Source organism: Channa argus, chromosome 1, assembly GCF_033026475.1.
Source record: "Channa argus isolate prfri chromosome 1, Channa argus male v1.0, whole genome shotgun sequence".
In the NCBI taxonomy this organism is placed as follows: domain Eukaryota; kingdom Metazoa; phylum Chordata; class Actinopteri; order Anabantiformes; family Channidae; genus Channa; species Channa argus.
In genome coordinates, this window is record NC_090197.1 from 32,953,038 (window position 1) to 32,972,693 (window position 19,656).

General features: G+C 42.7%; 1 protein-coding gene across 2 annotated transcripts in view; it reads left to right on the forward strand.

The window, feature by feature from the left end:
• Positions 1–1,174: 1,174 nt before the first annotated feature.
• The window catches only part of LOC137131807 (homeobox protein Meis1-like), a 69,110-nt gene continuing 50,628 nt past the window's right edge, over positions 1,175–19,656 (forward strand). For both annotated transcript variants that reach the window (XR_010915040.1, XM_067513590.1), the window contains exons 1-7: positions 1,175–1,901; positions 3,573–3,793; positions 4,873–5,014; positions 5,321–5,371; positions 5,949–5,999; positions 7,264–7,410; positions 16,327–16,438. Coding sequence is in view for 1 of the 2 variants with exons in the window: in XM_067513590.1 (XP_067369691.1) it covers positions 1,890–1,901; positions 3,573–3,793; positions 4,873–5,014; positions 5,321–5,371; positions 5,949–5,999; positions 7,264–7,410; positions 16,327–16,438 (736 nt within the window). In the remaining variant the exon portion in view is untranslated. The remainder of the gene's footprint in view (positions 1,902–3,572; positions 3,794–4,872; positions 5,015–5,320; positions 5,372–5,948; positions 6,000–7,263; positions 7,411–16,326; positions 16,439–19,656) is intronic.

The window sequence follows — 19,656 nt, forward strand, 5'->3', positions numbered from 1 at the left end:
TGAGTCTTAATCTCCAAGTCTTAATGAGTGCGCAGTAGGACTGTGTTTTAAGTAGTAATACATGTTAAAAAATGGTGTGTGTGTAAGAGTGGGTGAGATCTTGGTCAAATATTCGGTGTTTGGTGGACCTACAGCCTGCAGAAGCTGTCGGGAAACACGGAGTACGTGTTTTCTATTCGCGGACGACGTTTTGTTTTGCGCCTCAGAGCAAATGTGGCCTAAACCCTGATCAATCAGCCCCGGATCGATCAAGTGGGGAGCCAATAGGGGGCTCCTATGTCTGTGCCTTTCTGCCATTGGACAGTCCGGGCAGAGTGGAGCGAGCCATTCAGCGCAGCTGTGGGGGGAGAGGGACGGACGACATGTGAACTGTTATTTAGAAATGAGGGATGCTTTGAAAATGCTTGAATGACTTATTTCAGGACTTAGTATTCGTGCCACGATCCGTGCCAATTTGCAAACTAATGAACTACACTGCTTTTACGTAGAAAGTAACCGACTCTTGACATTAAATAAGTTGGAAAAAAAGTTGCATATGTCGTCGTATTTATGTGGAGTTTACTCTTTGCAGTCCTTTTACGCCCTGTATTTCCAATATTCAGTGCAGACTGATGCAGCTGTGGAAAGCAAATAGGCTGCATCAAAGTTAATAATGAGCTGCAAGAGGCCCCAAACCTGCAGGACTGGATGTTTGGCTACAACGTACAATGTGGGTTTTCGTGCAGACATGATGTTGACAGTCGTCCAGAAACCAGACTTTTTAAATGAACTAGTTTTAGACATCATCAGGTTAAATCTTGTCTGACCTTTAATCTACAGCTCAGAGCAGATATGCTCTTCATACCAAACCTGACAATATCCCACGTTAAAGTTGAAAACCGGTTCAATACGTCGTCGGTAAACTATTTACAAGCAGAGAAGTTGCTGAAGGCGTCATCCTTGGCACTGAGACGTTTCACTGTTTTACAAACGTGTCCAAACTGAAGAATAAAGTCAGTTTATGAAGATGAGGCATGCAGTGGGAATCATTGGATATTCTCGGTTTATCCCTGTGTTGTTTCAGCTCGCAGTGCGGCTGGATGGGCTCGCAGGGTCCTCCCACCCCCCTTCTCTCCGCACGACTTGCTGCAGCCCGGTGCGTTGTGTAAGACGCGACCTGTTATGGCCACCACTACTTCCGGGTTTCAGCAGTCTGGTCCAGATCCTCCGCTCCTCCTCAGCTCAACACACACATCCATTGTACACAAACGGGCAGGCGGCTCACGCATACACGCGCACTCACACATACACACACACACACACGTATGCGCACACATGCACAGCATCGATCGTGGCTCCTTTAAGAAAGCCTAAGCCAGAATTATCACCCCACCTCCTCTTGATCTCCACTAGACGCTTTTGCATAAGAAAATCAAGCCGGGAGCCGAGAGTGATCAAAGAAAACGAGAGGAGAGCTGCTTCATTTTTTAACTGTGATTGTGACCATTAACATTTAGGTGGTGCCGATCCCGTGGAGACGCGCGTCGGACCATCATTCATCCGGTACTTTTGACAAGCCCTCGCGTTTTGACTGACAGGCGGAGTGGCAAAAAGCCATGAGAGTCGCCAGTTTTGTTTGAGGGACTATTTTATTTTCACCCTGGTTTTGGAAAAGGAGTCTGGCGCCGCTGCCCTGAGGACAGCCGAGGACCTAGTCGCAGCGCCTGGGCTAAACTTGTGCAGAAAGCGGGGTCTGGCTCCACCGTTCCGTGGGGGGAAAAAAGGCATACGGGATTTTGGCTGACACATCTTCCCATTTTACTTGGATTTTCTTTCTTCATTTCGTCTCCACCCTGGCCTCAGAGGAGATTTATCTAAACTGAAAGGACGACCAGGGAGTGAGGAGGGTTATGGCGCAACGGGTACGTAGGGCTATCCCCCTTGAAAAAAAGTTTCTCTAAGTCTTACCGTGCTTGAATGCAATCCTGCACTGTAACGTGGCTTAATGACACACATACCCGCACGGACACACATTCGCCGCCAAAGTTTCTGCCGTCTTCCTGACACATGGAGACACTATTTCATGTTTGGCGTCTTTTGGCACGGTATTACGCACAGCCGCTCTCGTTTGCTCCAAGAAGCCGGCCACTGAGGGACATTAGAAGCGTGATCATATCTCGCATCGGCTATGTTTTTTAGATTAGTTATGACAGGCCAGTTACTGGAAGCGAAATGGGGGAGGGCATAGAGGCAAAACAAATATCCACATTTCTCTTCAGACTGTTCCGTCAAGACATTCACTGGAGCATTTATGAGTAAAACAAAAATCCGAATTTCATCACAGTTCATCATACGTCGACTTTTCACTGTAAAGTGTGCTAAAACACCTATTAGTATAATGCAAGTGAGACCGTTTTTAGTAATGAGCTGGTGGCAAACGCTTTGATTCATACACTTAGGACTGCTTCAGAACAGCGGCTGGATCTTCACTCGGACAGTAACCAGTGTTAAAGCAGAGATGTTAAGAGACATAGCGGACAGATTTAGCTGCTCAGTTTGGCACAGGAGCTGCACCACGCTGGGGTTTGAAATGCTCAGCTACAACTGATAATGCTTTTTTTACTCTTCCCCCAGCACTTGTATGACAGTTTTAGAGAGAACAAAAAAATAATTCAGGCACATTTTTGAAAATCTGTTAAAGAGTCAAATAAACGTTTCATATCAGCTTTGAATCAACGTTTGTGCGTTTTAACTAACTAGTGTGTCCAATAACTGCCAAACCCCCATGTGAAGACAGGACTATATTATTTAACTCAGTACTGAAATGAAAAGTTTGCACATCCAGCTCCAACACGCATTCACTCGCTTTTAGTTGCTTGCACCAGTCGCTGTGTGGTTGGGATGCGTAAAAAGATGCTGCACAGTTATGAGCCTTTAAAATTAGAGAACACAAGTTAAGACGTTAGTTACTGTACAGTGTGTCCACTGGACACCGGGTACTGGCTGTTACAACCCCATTACTGCCTGGTTACTAGTATCTAAAATAAAAACTCGAGTCGAGTTGCTGTAGATTTACATTTTTTAATTCCAAGTAATTTTGAGGACATTGAATAATTAATATGCATTATTCCTCTGAACTACAAGAGGCAACATGAATAAGTGGAGTACAAGAACTATTGTTTGACCTTAGAAAAAATGCAGCAGTTTTCCTATGGTAAACAGTTTCCTGTTAAACGAGTTACTTCAGTCTTTAAAACGTAGAACATCCAAAACGATAAACGTTAAATAACTTGGTGGAATTTATTTCTCTTGTTCTGCAGGTTTTACAAGTGTCAGTAACGTGAGGGGGGGAAAGGAAGAAAAGCGGGGCAGCTTAGTGTGTGTGCATCAGGAAATCACTTTTAATTGGGAAAAATGTTTTGGAATATATAAGAACTAATTTTACTCTTAGTCTTAAAAACAAAGACCAAAGTTCAAGCTTCGCTTTAACAACTTCTGTCACATTTTCCTGACTTACAGAAAACTTATAAGTAGAGTCTGATATATTCTTATGCGTGTGTTTTCACTGTGGACCGCGTGTTTGTTGTGTGCAGTACGAAGACTTGCCCCACTACGCCATGGACGGGGTGGGCATCCCGACCACCATGTACGGAGACCCGCACGGCGCCCGGTCCATGCAGGCGGTGCACCTCAACCACGGGCCCCAGCTGCACTCTCACCAGTACCCGCACACCGCCCACACCAACACTATGCCTCCCAGCATGGGCTCCTCCGTTAACGACGCTCTCAAGAGAGATAAAGACGCTATATATGGGTAGGTGCAAGCCTCCGGTCCGCGGGGAAACTCACTCTGTTGCGAGCAGGCGTGTATCCAGGCCCGGAGGGGCCAGCCGGGGTGGGCTAGTGTGTGTGAAGACAGCTCCATAACAGGAAAAACACCGACTTAGTGCTTAGGACAGCTGTGTGTCCAGTTGAAGTCTTTCGGCAAAACACTGGCGCTCAAAGTGCTGCACGGGCGCTCAGAGAGAAAGGGGCTGCACGGATTTTTGTTGTTCCTTTGTTTGGCACAGTTTGGAATATTATGCTTCTAAAATCGGTCCTGATCAGCACATGTTTCTGCTGGGGCAGCTATTGAACGCACAGTGCAGGACCACAAAGAAATATAGTTATGAAGGCCACCTCACGCATACCCTGCTGTTTAATATTTCACTGAAAAATGTTTTGTGAAGCATAAGAATAATTATGAAACAGTCACATTTAATTAGAACATGTTTTTTTTTAATTAAACTTAAAAAAACTTTAATCTTTAATTCTAAACTAAATAATTATCCTCTCTTTCCTTTAACATCACAGACTTCAGCAAACTAAAAATATAATACATTTAAGGTTTATTCCAAATATATATGTAATTTATTAATTTACAGAAATTATTAAAAAAAAAGAACTTGTCACTATTTGTTCCCGGTGGACTTTAAGGCCATATTGGCACAACTTTAGGAGGCATATTTACCCCAAAGCATTACCAGGCTGCACACATTCACTAATTCCCTGAATATTAAATAATACATAATAGGTACGCACATTCATACGCCTTCAGCTTCACAGTTTTTTTCCCAAACGCACACGTCTGTCCGAACGGAGACCTGTGCAAGAAATTGTTTGACTGACTCTAAAGCTTTTATGCTATTAGGCGCGCCTAGATTTAATCACAGAAGTCTGCCCGCTGTTTGCAGCCTTTCTCCGAGCCTGTGCATAATATAATAGAATGGGCTGCAGCAGCAGTCCCCATGGGCGAGTTGTGGAAGAGTAGCTGGCTGGCTAAATGTAGCCCGCAGTAGTCCTGACCCCGGCGCTCTTCTCTCTGGTGACATTTGCTATTGTGTGTGTTTCCAGGCACCCCCTATTCCCTTTGCTTGCACTGATTTTTGAGAAATGTGAATTAGCGACTTGCACCCCCAGAGAGCCCGGGGTGGCGGGAGGAGACGTCTGTTCATCGGAATCTTTCAATGAAGACATAGCAGTGTTTGCAAAACAGGTCAGCAGAGTTTGACTTAATTTTTTTTATTTTGTTTTTAAGATCTGCATGCTTGGACTGGTGGGGCTCTTCTTACCTGTGTGCACAACGTGTGCAGGTCTCACCTTTGTGCGTAAAATTAAATCTGATTTGAAAGAAACTAAATGGTCCTTCACCAGTTTGACAAAGTGCAAAATGTATTTAGTGTTTGCAAAGTGGAAATGAATATTGCATTATTAAAATCATGGACGTTATAACTATTACTACATTACTAAACTTTAAAGTAGTTTGTAATCATGTATTTTATGAAAATGTTTTTGCTTTTAGATCCGTGCAGAAAAGCCTTTATTTTCATCGAATCCAGAATTGGACAATCTGGTAAGAAACAGATTTTATTTCCCTTAATCTTTCTCGCAGAGTTTTGAATGCACCAGCTGTTGTTTGCATGTATCTCGGCGGGCTGTACATATGTGTCAGAGAGCCATGTGGTGCTGAAATTTTAAAGCATGATTGGAGGTGATGTTCCTCTTTTTGGGCTGTTTGATATTATGATTGCCCCCGGTTGTATCTTTAGATGAAGGGCCGCTGTTAGACAGCTGTCACAAACCTTTGAACTCTGCCTGGAAACTTATTCTATTCATGCTTTTCACTTTGCACAGTCTGCTACGCGGAGTGTGATATGAGAGTAAGGTTTTCCTCACGACTAGTTGGTGCCTAATAGATCTCTGACTCTGAGGCTTATTGCAGCGCCAGCCTGCGTTCTCTGTGCCTGCTCTCCATATTGCAATAACATCCAAGTTTAATATCAGTTCCACATAAAATCCATTCATATGAATATTTTCCAGCTCTGCAGTTACTTGTATTGAGGAAAAACGTTGCAGTTTAATATCCAGAGATGTGAACAGTTCATTTTTTAATTTTTATTATTATTATTATTATTTTTTTAATTTTTCAGATGATTCAAGCCATTCAAGTTTTACGATTTCATCTTCTGGAGCTGGAGAAGGTAATATTCCGTCGCCATTTCTGTCCAGTGTGCCACTTCAGAACTATGGGTTGTATTTGCATAAATGTATTTTTGCTAGTCGGTTATAATTAGCGTCAAAATCAATCATGGGGCCGTTTCTCTTCCGCGTTTAATCACGACGCAAGCTGTTACAACTGGAACGGATATCTCTGTGCCCAAATCTCCCCGCATGTTTTAATGAAGTTTAATGCTGGCAGAAATTGCATGCAAGGTGAAACATATAGGCGAACTTTGCGGGTTTTAGAACTGATTCTTTGTGGAGGGCAAAAGGCCCCAGGCAGCCATCTGTGGATAGAGGGACTAGTGGGTGTAAAACTCTGATTTGTCACCGTATGAGATGGATTACAGTAGCATGTACAGTCAACTTTAATCTGAACTTTAACATTATGAAACGTGATCAAAGCTGTTCAAAGTTTTATCTGTGCGCATGCACTGTCTTCCTGCAGTCTGCAGGGCATGTCAATAAAAGATGTATATCGTGTAGCTCTTCAACAAACTCGGTAAAATAAGTTGAACATGGATTCTATATTTTCAGCCCATGCATTTTGCAGGATGCGCCGCATTGGCAGTGATAATGTAATAAGTAGGCACAATTAAACAGTTTACCTTAACTGTCAGTCAAGCGGGTCACTCTCCTCTAATGGCCACTACCCGGGGCACCGATGATGAATTTAACACGGGTGTTGAGTGCGTTGTAGCCCCTGAGCCCTCTTGTCACTGTCAATTTTCAACGATATCTCTATTTTGCTCGATGAAAAAAATAAAGTTACTAACACATGAACACATGGAGCGCACTGCCAACACGGCGCCGCATGGCACGGGAACAGGACACACCTTAGCCCCAAGGAGTCCAAACTAGTGATCAGATTTTAGCTTTTTTTGTGATTTTACCACCACGATTAAGTAATATGTAAACTTGTTTAGAAGCAAAATGCATAACTAAATTTTTGGTTACATTTAATAATTTATGATAAGGCCAAGGCAATAAGTTGTCATAGTGATCACTCTTTTGTTTAGTCTTTTAAAATATTTTAGATGCAACAACTGCGCTGTGATCTTCAAACTGCTCAAATTGCCTAAATATTCTTCGGGGCTCTTTTGCATTTCAAAGGCTGTCGTGAATGTGTGTGTGTGTGAGAGAGAAAGAGTGTTGGGGAGTTGTTGTGGTTGCACATGTCACTGTTTTGTGTTGATGTCCCTTTTGGGTGACTGTGTGTGACGCCTCTGCCTCCTCTCTGTGTAGGTACACGAGCTGTGTGATAATTTCTGTCACCGGTACATCAGCTGCTTGAAAGGCAAGATGCCCATCGACTTGGTCATAGACGACAGGGAGGGCGGGTCCAAATCAGACAGCGAGGAAATCACAAGATCGTCGGTGGCCCTTGATCAGGTACGTTTCTCTCTCTCAATTTCTTTCTCCCTTTGTGTGTGTGTGTGTGTGTGTGTGTGTGTGTCTACGTGCGTGCTCGCTCTCTCCCTCTCCCTGCTGGCTATTCAGCTATTCTGGGTCACTACTCTGCTGCGCTGTTATTTGCATATGATTAGGGCCGTTTTACATTCCATCCATCGGAATGAAAAAATTCTGAATAATGCTGCTATTATTGGCCCATTAAGACTTGAACCCGGAACCGACCTGGGAAGATTAGCTCGAAAAAGCATCGCCACAAACTTGACCTGTTTCATGTCGATTTTAATTTAGTGCCTCTCCTAATTTTTCTCTCCTGTCTGTGTCTTTTTGAACCAAAACGAAACGCTATCAACTCCTCTCTGCTGTGTAGCTCTGGAGAGAGCAGGAGCAGCAGCAGCAGCAGCAGCAGGAGGATGGGCTGCAGACTGGGTCTAGATGCCTTGGTTTTCTCAACTGTAGAGTTCACGGTTCATTACGCGTCTTGTCAGTATTTTTCCTTAGACATGAGTGCACATTGCTTATGGAGAGCCATCCACTCCTCCTCCTTTATTTTGCTCAGAGCGCACAGGTTCAGCGCCAATAAGGTGGCTTATTTTCGAAAGCTCGAAGCAGCGGGTATTAAAGGTAGATTAGGGAGTGTTTCCTTTTGTGCAGATATCAGAGATAACCACAGCCTTCATTATGTGCTCCACTGACTGTTGGCACTCCGGGGACATTGTACTGTGCGCACAGGCATGACCCTAATGGTCCATACACCGCCGCTAAATAACGATAACGGCAACCGATGATTAGAATTATGCAGATTTGCGTTTTCGGCGATTAATAGCTGGAGTCATATGTGGAGGAGACAGTTCCAGGCTATAAGACAACGTTTCAATAAGTTAAACTTTGCGGAGTTTAAGGATTATGTTATAGGAGTAGTGACAATATATACCGATGAGAGCGAAAAAACAATCAAGTGTCCAAATTAAAGGGATTAGTTGGATAGTCCGACATAAAAATTAATGAAGCGGTAAGGCTAAATAATTCAAATCCGCGGACTTCCATATGGTTGAGTGGCTGGTGTGAGTACAGAGGGACAGCCACCGCCTTTTATGTTCGGGGCTGAATGGCAGGACCAGGAGCGGGCTGGGGCCCGACTGGGAAGACCCCCACCCCGCCGGCGCTGCGCATGCACTCTGCTATCCCAGGCCCATGTGTCTGATTATGGAAATGAGAAAGATCACGCGGAAGATAATAGTTCATTTAATCCAGAAACAGAATTAAATAACACAGACGCCACTTGTGCATTTAAGTGTCTCTTTGAATCGCCTGTTGTATTCTCTAGGGGATTCAGCTGTCAAAAGTTTTTTTTTTTTTATACATAGGTCAGGGTGTGGAGTGGTATATAGATATGGAAATAGGGTGCGTTAAAACCCTTGGGTTTCTAGGTATATGAAGAAAATTATGTTGTGCTTGGGGCACTGATGCAAATCTTTAATTGACTGTAAGATGAAGTGGCCTATTTTAATGATTGTCGCCCCTTACCTTTAGTTAATTCAGGGGATTTTTTTACAAGTTTATGTTTATTCTGATAGAATACTATAAATGACCCACAGGCTCAAGTTGCTTTAAAATACAGGCAAAAGTTTTTGACAGAAGTGTAATATTGAGGGATGAGCTGACGTTCCAGTAGGATAACATAGACTCTCCACAGCAAGCAGGCTGTGTATAAATGGGCATATCCAAACAGGTTGAGGGTGCATGCTTCTCACTGCTGAATACTTATATTGTCAATCTAATGGCCCTGCACTCCATGACTTACATGCAGCTGAATATATATAGTTTTTGAATTTTGTGGGCTATTTCTGTGTGACATCTTATCTAAAGTTGTTAGGCAGTGACATCCCTAACGAATCTGCATTGTGTGTGCATTATCTCTTTCCATATGTATTTTTAATATATGCCCTCGGGCATAAAGTTGAAGTGGACTGGAAAAAAATGCTGGAAATTTGCACAAAAGAACAATGTTAACAAGACGGAGAAAGCAGGCTCATTTATTCATAAACCAATTTATTCTAGTAAGGCGACTGTAGCAAAGGAGAAAAAAATACTTTGAATTTATTAAACTCAACAATCCAACAATGCTGACTTTCTTGCTGCATTATACATCCTTGCGTCATACCAGTAATTGTCTGACTATTCTTTACATTGTTTTGTCAGCCTGCGTATGCAGGCGAGCATGGAGGGATGCAGAGCGCCCCTTTCAAACGCAAGCATAACATAGCTGAAAGGTGAAAAAGTCAGAAAGGCTCTGCACTGGCTTGTGAATGCAGCTCAGCCAGTTTGTGCTCCCCCTCCCGTGTTTCTGTGAGTTTTTCTGTGTTGCTGTGGTGTGTGCGTGTGCAAATGTGCATGCATCAGTCCACAAGTGGATGCAGATATGTGTGTATGTCTGCGTGTGTCTGTGTATGTTGCTTGTGTGTGTTCAGGCTGGCCTGATAAATGCAGCACCCCCTCAGGTGCTATGTGAGTGGAGTGACTGGTAAGCACCAGTTGGACTTTCTTAACCCTTCCTCTGCCGCTCCCTGGAGAGTTTCCCACCATGTTTGCCTCAGTTGTTCATTTGAGAAGCACTTTTCAGTTGCTCCATCAGACGTACGCATCCTGATTTTCTCAGCTGCAAATAAGTATTAATGAAATGCAGCTACTCCCAGTGAATTTTTCTGAGAAAGGGTTGTGTCCACACTCAATGGGGCTGCAACTGTCTGCGTCCTCTAGTTGTGGAGGAGCAGTCCCTCTCCCTATTTGCTGGGCACACACCCCATCCTAAAGAAGCAGGAGGTATTTCCACGCTGCTGTACGTCATTTGCACATTTGCTTTAATTGCACAGAGCGCATGGGGAGGGGGTGCAGCAATTTGCTAATGAACTCCAAGGGCCCGGGCTCTCCGCTGTAGAGCAGAACACTACTAATAGTGCTGAGGACTCACTCCAAGTCTCAAGAGCTCCTCTACTTGATTGAGCCATGCAGGCTGAAGTGGGGCTGGAAATAATTGAAATTTCCCTTAAAACTATTCTCCACCTGACTTTTTGTGGATGCGATGGTCTTAACTCATTATGAATGCTGAGCAGTTGATCTGTGGGATTTATTCAGTGGAGAGGTGTTTTTGTATTAGAGGGACTTTATCAAATTGTCATTCTCAAAACATTAGTTTGCAGTTGAAGTCATGGAAAAAGAATGTGATACAACTTACATTGTGAAATAACATCTATACATTAGGGCCCTGTAACTGTTCTTATGTTCTGTGCTATCTTTCTTAAACAAACCCAGCTTGTGTTAGCTTAGTGTTGTGGTCACTGTGTAGGAATTTACTCTTGATAGTGCTATCGCGGTATCTTTTCCCAACAATTGGCACTGTTATACCATACAAGTGCTGGTTTCCAGGTCAGTGAGACCCAGCAGTGTTAGTTTAGGTAACCCCGGCGGTCAAAGAGTGAGCCCTAAACCCCCACTCACCTACCCGACCCCTTTTCTAACTCAATGGAAACCATGACCGTTGGGGTCAGCCACTATTTTTCCTAATCAGAACACCGCTATCGCTAATCTATCCGCTTCTCAGTGAAGTATGGATCCAGTTACACCCGACTTGACAGGCACACACTTTTTTTCTTACTTTTTTTCATTCCTTCTACTTCCTACAGTGGCTTGCTGCTGTTCCTAATACAAACTTTTGAATCATCATGGTGTTTGTTGGTAATAGCAGCTTTTGTAGTTGAATAGAGGAGAGGTTTGACCCCCACTCACCCCCTCCCTTCTCGACACCCCCTCCTCCCTCCCCTCATCTGAACTCCCCCCTTTTTTTTTCCATTGACGAGTGAATGCGGGGCGGCTGTTAAGGATTCAACAAGTGATACAAAGAGGCGACCACGTGACTTGTGTGTTCCTTAGCCTCTTCATTATTGTGGTGGAATAGCAAGTAGGGGTGATTCTGATTAAGCAAATCAAGGCCAGAGTGACTTCAAAGTATATGAACACCAAGAGCTTCTTGTATGGCTTTATATATATTTTCTGTGGATGTCTACAGTGCATTTGATTTTTGTTTTTTTACACTGAGTTCTGGATTTTTTTTTCGTTTAATTATTAGTTGTTCTTAAATCATACATTATTTCTGCGAACTAGCATTTAGTGAAGCCGCACTGTGTCCCAGAGAGCCCTAAGATCCCAGTTGCAAATAAAGTTCTTGGCTAGTGTCTCATGTTACTTATGATGGGCGGCCATGTCTGTCCCCGAGGCCTGTTGTGGTTTCTTTGGCTAAGTAAACAATAACCTGGCTTAACACTTGTGTACATAGCTAATGGAAAGTTCCTCTCCCCTTAACCCCCTGTGAGCCCCCGACAATGGCCACCGTCACAAACAGCCTGTCTCCAAGGAGTCCACAGAGATCCTCCCAGCGCAGCGGGTGCAAGAAAAGCTAGGCTAGGCTAACGAAGAAACCACATTAAAACATGTCATTGAGAAATTACGCCTGTCTTTTCATTCACAACTGTAAAAAGGAATATGCTTTGTTTGGGGTTACATCGTGCGGAGGGGAGAGCACTCGAGTTAATGTTTTTGTTTGGGCTTCAGCTCACAGAGAGTAAACAAGAAGTCTGTAGCGAGAGCTGAAGTGGAAGAGGCCACAGAGAAAGAAAATGAGTTTGTCTGTTTCCACGAGTGTCATCTAAATGGACTTTGAAAGCTCTGTTAATTATCTTAAACATGTAATTATCCTTGGTTGTCTCTGTGAGGTTAACCCACCAGTTTGATAAAGCCGACTGAAGAGTACCTGACGGCTCTTCAAAGTAGCATACTTTACTTACTCAAGAGACCAACTCCAGTTTTCTCTCTCACCCCCTTCAGCAATTAAAAGGTTATTTCTTCCTCTTTCTTTGTCTATTGTGAAGAGTTAAGGAAGAAGGGGTGTGTAGAACAGAATAGGAGTTAGGGGAGGGGTCTTTTGCTCTCTATCCTTTTTTTTTGTTCTCTCCTTTTTTTTTGTTCACCATGCATACCATTGTCAGCCTTTCTTTTCATTTTGGACACACTAATATTCCAGCGAGGGGAGGAGAGGGGTGGAGAGAGCAGAGGTGGTTCGCCAAGCACTCACCCGGCCGGTTATCAGACAGGCAGATCCTGCTTTATCTGCTCACAGTGGAATGCAACGTAAACAAGAGTTTACAATAACTGGCCTTTCAGCCCCCTTTGACTAACAGCTTCCCCACCAGAATTCAGCTGAGAGGGAAAATGTGTCCGGAGTTATTGCAGGCCATCTCGCTGCTGCAACACATGGCATTCTCCCAGATTTCAACTTGAGGAAACAGCACCGCTTCAAAGGTCAAAAATGGTGTTAACGAAAACAACCACAGAGAACAGATGCACCAAAGCATTCTGGGGGATGGAGTAGCCCAACTGTCATCTTTGATTCAGATGTACCTCCACTGAAGAATGTATGTGTGTGGGGTTATTTGGATATTTATGTCTGTGCCATTAGGTATGCACATCTGATTATTCCTGCACGCTTGCTGGCACTGAGTGAAAAGTAAATTTCCACCTCACAAAAGATACTTCAGAGAGAGGGGAAAAAGTGAAGCTGGGGGTCCAAAGCACAACAACCTTAACCATTTTCTTTATTATTGCAAATGAATTGGCAAGGCAACATTTCTTGCATGAGCGCTTGTATGATATGGGGGCCTGGCACAGTCAGAAAGGGAAGCCCCCTCCTTGCATCTTATACACGACACAATGAAAATGCATTGGATTGGAATGCCTCGCTGATCATAGTGGAATCAGAATTTCCAGCAAGGAAAATCTTTTCATGGTGAATTAGAGTGGTGGAGAGAAGAAAAATGGTAATGAAAAAAGAAAAGGGGGGGTATGCATGGCTCACAAACAGGGTTCCCTCAGCCTGGTGCAGCAGATTTAAGAACTTTAGCTAAAGCTAGACAGAATAGAATGTGGAAAATTGAATTTACTAAACAATTAAGCATTGAATTAATCTACATCCTGCACAGGAGAGAGTGCAAGAATGAGAGAGGGAGAGAGATGGCGTAAGAGAGTGAGACTATGGCGGCTCATTAGGGGACAGAATAAATCAAGTGTGTAGCCGTGTATGCAGAGGGACAGCTTCCTCTTTCTCTTTTCCTCCAGGTTTGCGTTTATGCATCTGTTCAGTTTATAATTTACATATCCGACTTCTTGAAAGTGGACTTCTGTGTTGTGTTTTGTATTCTTGTTGGCACAAGGTGTGTGTATTTTTTTTGGCCATTGTATGACTTGTGGTCAAGGGGTGTGCTTTTGTTAAATGGGCACTATGAGTATGGTTGTTCAGTGATGTGTTTGCATATGGTAGTTTAAAAGTTTTTGTTTGCATGGGTGTGTGTGTGTATGTGTGCACAAGCCAAGGGAGCGAAAAAGCATCTTAATCTGTTTGTGCATGGGTGTGCATGCACGCTCCAAAACCTGTGTGTACCTGTATGTGTGTGGGTTTTGTGATCTATCAGCCGTGTGTGTATTAATTGCGTGTTAGATCAGTGCTGGGCCTGTTCGGTCCAAGGGCGGCCTGTGATTATAAATAAACTCCCTATCCCTGTGGAGATGCCACCGGGCTCGCTCTCAGCCCCGCCCCCTTTCCCATGGGGCCTCAGCGGCCACCTCCCAGAAGGCTAAACGCTCTTTTGTTCAATTATAGCTAATATGGTAGTTTGCCATTTCCCCCTCCATTTTTTAATTATATTTTCAAGTTGAATTTGTTACAAAATTAAAACAAAATTGGGGAAAAAAACTCTTCCAATTGTGCACTGAGGCCCAAGTTTTTTTTTTAAATACTTGTAGTACGACATCCCCAGAGTGCCGTGCTATTCTTTTTCACAGAGCTCTGAATAAACAAGTTCTGCTCATTTTTTAAAAGCTGCACTTTTGGAAGAGCTGGATAAGCCACTGTTAACTGTTTGCCTGCTGAGCATGTGGTCCGGATTACTTCACTTCTGATGTTCTCTGGAGTTACTCGGTCATGCACGGGTGTTTCATTTTTCAGTGCTCTACAGTCAGCAAAAAAGAATTTGTAAGAGGTGGAAAACAAGATCCTCTTGGTGTCTTATCACTGTAAAAATCAACATTTATCTACTCCATCACCATCCTAGTCATGCCTTTGTGTAGAGCAGAGTTTACTCTTTATTGTAAAGCCTCAAAGCCTAATTTGGAAAACAACGATTATATCGTCCATGTCAGCAGTGGATTATAATTTCATAGCCCAGGAACATCAAATGAGCTCTAATAAACCCCAAATGTGTTGAATTTGCTGACTTGTATGTTCTTTTCTGTTATTTTACTCCCTCTTCATTTTGTTTTAAACAAACCCTGGGTCATGAATCATGTCTCCTTTTTATTATAATGCTAAACTCAGCTCAAAATCCTCCTCATAGAGCTAATGCTGCTCGTAGTATACCAATTGAAACCAGTTATTCCCCAGTGGGTTTTTCTCCTCTCCCTCCTCTCTTCCTCAGTGTTGGTTTCTATCACTCATTTCGTCACGTAGCCCTAAAAGCGTGATGCAAACACCACATTGCCCCTTGATATCTCCTTCATTTGATTTGTCAGACCAAAGATAGGCTCACGCTGGCAGTAGAGAAGGTTCGAGCAAGTGTTTGTGTTTTTTGTTGCTTGTGTGTGATAGCTAGCTTTGTGTGATAAGACATTACATTCCATTTTCTTCTGTTTTGAAGTCTCTTTTCTCTCCTGTCCTCATCTGCTAATGTTGCTTTTCAGAGGCACTGAGAGATAAGAGGTAACATCTGTTTTAGTTTCAATAATATGTCGCAGCTTTGTATAGTGTGTGATTGGAGAGTGTTTTTTTTTAAGACAGTAATGCAGTGTGTTTACTGTATATGTGCATGAATATAGGCACTAAATATGTGCCTATCTTAATTTATATTTTTGTGTGTGCGTGTGTGGGCTTCTCTTTTGTATTTTTTTGTGAAAAGTACTTGATGTGTGTTTTTCCTTTATTCTCCTGTCTGGACCATTTGCTTCCTACCACACGGTGTGCAGCTGACAGTCATCTGGTCTAACACTGTCCACTATTTCACCCTCTCACGGGCACACACACACGCAAACTGTACTATATATAAACCCAGGTTTCTTGAGTCTAGTCAGCTACTTGTGTTTGATCACACAGAGCAAGAGGTTTAACATCAGGACAGTAATTGTTTTATAAACGTAAGGACAAAGGAATGGCCTCACAATCTGTGGTAATACTTCAACTTTTTTAAAAATTTGTTTGTTGGTCTTCAGTTTTGATGACACCTTACAATGTGTGTTTGAGAACAGAGCAGTTTTAGCAGGTTTCATTTTGTCTCAGCTTTGCAGAAGAAATTTCAATCTACATTACAAAACGGAGGATTTATACTTATGTAGCAATACTTTGAATTATTTACCTCTTTGTCCCCCTCTCTCTGGTCTGCTTAGATGACATCACTCCCTGGCGCTTGCTGCGGCCTATCTTAAGTTGTAGCTGTTTTGTATTTTCATCTGCTAGTGGTTTGAGCCAAATGGAGGCAGCAGTGGATTGCATGCCTCAGAAAGCTGGGAACTAATTCAACATGTTTGCTTGCTATTCATCGGGGCCTTTCTCTTCATCGAGACACAATAATCCTCATTTCATAAGACTGTTGTAGGGGTTCAGACACACTGTGGGACTGCGCAGATGAATATTGTTTACAGTGTGAGATTGTGGTTTTGTACATTGTGTGTGGGTTGCCTTTCATACAATGTACTGTATAGGTGGACATTTTTTTGCCAACAAGATAACTAAATTTGTAAAATCCACAAAAAGCTGAAACTGGATTAACTGACTGACCTCCTGTCCTCTCCCTCTTTTAGACATCCTGGAACAGAGACCATGACGACACAGCATCCACACGCTCGGGAGGAACACCAGGACCATCCAGCGGTGGACACACATCACACAGTGGAGACAACAGCAGCGAACAGGGTAGGATGTCTGCATCTTTTCTTTTTTTTTTACAACCAATTAGACCATATGAAGGTGAGGACAGGGACACAGTGTAAATGTAGTCCAAGTGGATTGTGGATTATTCTTCAGCTTTGGTGTCTGAGGAATTTGGTGCCCATTTTCATGTTTGAGGGATTAAATGCAATTTGCACTTTAGTTTTCTAGACAGTCATATTAACTAAATCTGCAAAATGTAAATTTTATTATAATTTTACTAGATATTCTAATGAACTGATTATGTGTTTTGCCTTAGATGTAAAGGTTGACCATACTGTACATCTCTGCTGAGGCTTGGTGTGTGTGTGTGTGTGTGTGTGTGTGTGTGTGTGTGTGTGTGTGTGTTAAACAAGAAGCAGCAGTGGGAGAATGGGTTGTTGGTGGTGGGGCAACACTACAAACAAACTGTAGGCAAAAAAGCAACTTCATATATTATTGAAGGCGATGTCAAGGCGAGCAGTTTGAGGGGTTGCCAGTGCCAGGAGGCAGAGTCTGGGTGGGAGCAAAGAGTGCCGCCATGGCTTCCACTCCAACAAGCAGCCATTTAAACAGTCAACACACACTCTCTCTGTCTCTCTTCTGTCTCACACTGAGTCTCATGCTCTCTCTTTCTGTCTTTCAAACACATTCTTTTTCTCTCTCACATACTGGTTTTCCTTCTTTCTCACTCTTCAATAATGCTCAGCAGAGGAGCTGAGGGACTGAGAGGTGAGACATGAGTTGAGATAAAAATAAAAGACATAGACAGATGGTATGGAAAAGGAGAGCAGACTGACAAAAAAAGTGGCATTACAGTGAAACAAGGGAAGACAAAGCAATGTTGTCTGTGTTCACGCTTCTGATTGGTCGCTTTAATGAGTGTGCTCTGTGCCGAGTTTGGGCTCCTGCTTCTGTGACCTTTGCCCTCTATTGACCAAACTGACACTTCATTTTTCACATCTTTCCAATTATAGGGCCACTCCATATGTTGGCCCAGCTCCTTTCACTGCCTCTGTCTCTTTTTCATCATCATCAGCTCTCTCTCTCTCCATCTCTTCATATCATCTCTCTGCACGTGTGTGTGTGTGTGCAATGAATAAGATGCTTTGATTCATGCATGTAGGTATGGGGGTATCTGCAGATCTTCGAACATGTTAGCTAAATGAAGTGAGTTTAAAACAGTAAAAAAACATGTATTTACCTAAAATTTGTCTTTAACATCTCCAATTTGATTTCTCAAGCTGATAGTTGTTGCATCATTATTTTACGTACAAAACGTCAGCATCTGTAAACACATTTATTGAAATGTTATTGATTTTCCCCCAATGTTATAATTTCACTATAAAGTTGCACAACCTTTCATTATGAGCTTTTGTTCCCACACATTATAGCTGTTATGGCTGAATGAGCAAATCCAAAATGTGGTGGAAAGCTTTCCTTGAGGAGTGGAGGCCCCTCTAGCTCTACCTGCATATTATTATTACAATGAAGTAAGACTTAACCATTACACTGATTTAATGTTCAGGTGTCCACATACTTTTGGCCATGTAATGTGTATTTTATATAATTTCTTTTAATGCAGGGTTTTAAATTTGTATTTAAATCCAAGTAGCATTAAACAGCTCTGTCAGTGTCTTTCTGAAGTCTGCAGATACATTGCTTTGTATATGTGGGTACACACTTACAAACAGTGGAAAGCATCAGAATGCAGTGAAAACAGTAAATACCGGGGGACATCTTGGACTGGTTTCAGGTTTATATGGGTTAACAGCTATCGCTGCCACGTCATATTGGCTCTGGCAAATTGTGTCAGTCACTTGGTAATCCCAGTAAGCTGGTTATTTATCTGTTTGGCATTTTGCTCACTCTCTCCAGACAGTTTCACCCCACTGTCTCTCCTCCCTCTCTATCTCTCTTTCTCTTTCATCTTCACCTCATCCTCTCTTCTCCAGTTATCCCTTGTCTCCCACCTACTCTCAATTCTCTCTCTTTCATTTTGCTTTCAGTCAGTTACTTTCTTCTCGTGTATCCTGGTGTTTTTCTCTCTCTCCTCCCCCTTTTTTCCACCATGCCTCCCACTCGTTCTAAAAAACTACCTTTGTTTATCCTCCTTCCTTGCTTTCTCTCACCTCTTTGTTCCCTACATGCTCTCCTTCTTCATTGTCTCTCTTCCATTTTTCACATCTCTACTTCTCCTGCTTTTTATCGTCATTTTTTGTATCTCTTTTCCACTTGTTTCATCCGACTCTTTTATTTCCACTTTTCCTTTAATCTCCCTTACTCTTTGTTTTCACTTCCTCCCCTTACGTCCCCTTCTTTGTTTCTTTCTTATACCACTTTCCTTATTTCCTTTTCTTTGCCTTTCTCTGTTATTTCTAATCTTATTTTCCCAGACCTCTTCCCCATTCCTACCTTTTACAGATTGCTTTCTCACTGACCTTTCATTCCCCCCCATTTTCCTTATTTTTTTCCTCTTCTGCCTATAGAGCTCCACACCTAACGGCCATCTTTCTGTCCATCCATCCTTCGATCTACAGTACCTCCTTCACTTATTCTCGCCTGTCTGTTTTTCTACACCACCTCTTGCACTCAATCTTTTTTACATTCCTCCCCATTTCAGTTGTATAGCTAACTCCAAATTTTCCCCCTTCACCCTCTCCCTCTAGCATAGCGAAACAGCTCTGAGTGAGGATGCTGGATGGTCAAGTGTCCTTAACTAGTGAACTCAATTCTCCTCTCTCTCTCTCAGCCTTTTTTCTGAGGCTATTCCTGACACAAACACATGCTCTTCTCTGCCCTCTTCTCTGAACAGTTCACTGCCCACTAGTATAAAAATTCACATGTCTACCTGTAAACATAGCATTCACACTCTTAAGAGGTGTAGGAATCGCAAGGAGGCCTTCATATTACGTAATATCAGATGTCTCTTTGTTGTGGAGCTCGACTGCAAGAGAAGACATGCTTTCCAAAGCAAAGTAATCGATGTCATATTTAATGATAACTTTTGGACTTTTTACTCATCAGCAGATGTTTTGCAGTGCTTTGTCAGGGTCCCAGTGACAATGTGAGCCATTAAAAAAAGATTACTTTTTTTATTTTTGCATGTGGTAACAGTGCTCACATGCTGAGCTTAGTTTATGGTGTTTATGCTTTGACCACAATGCCGATGGTATTTTTTAGCACTGAATTCCATTGGCAGTTGCAAAAATATGAAGGGAGGA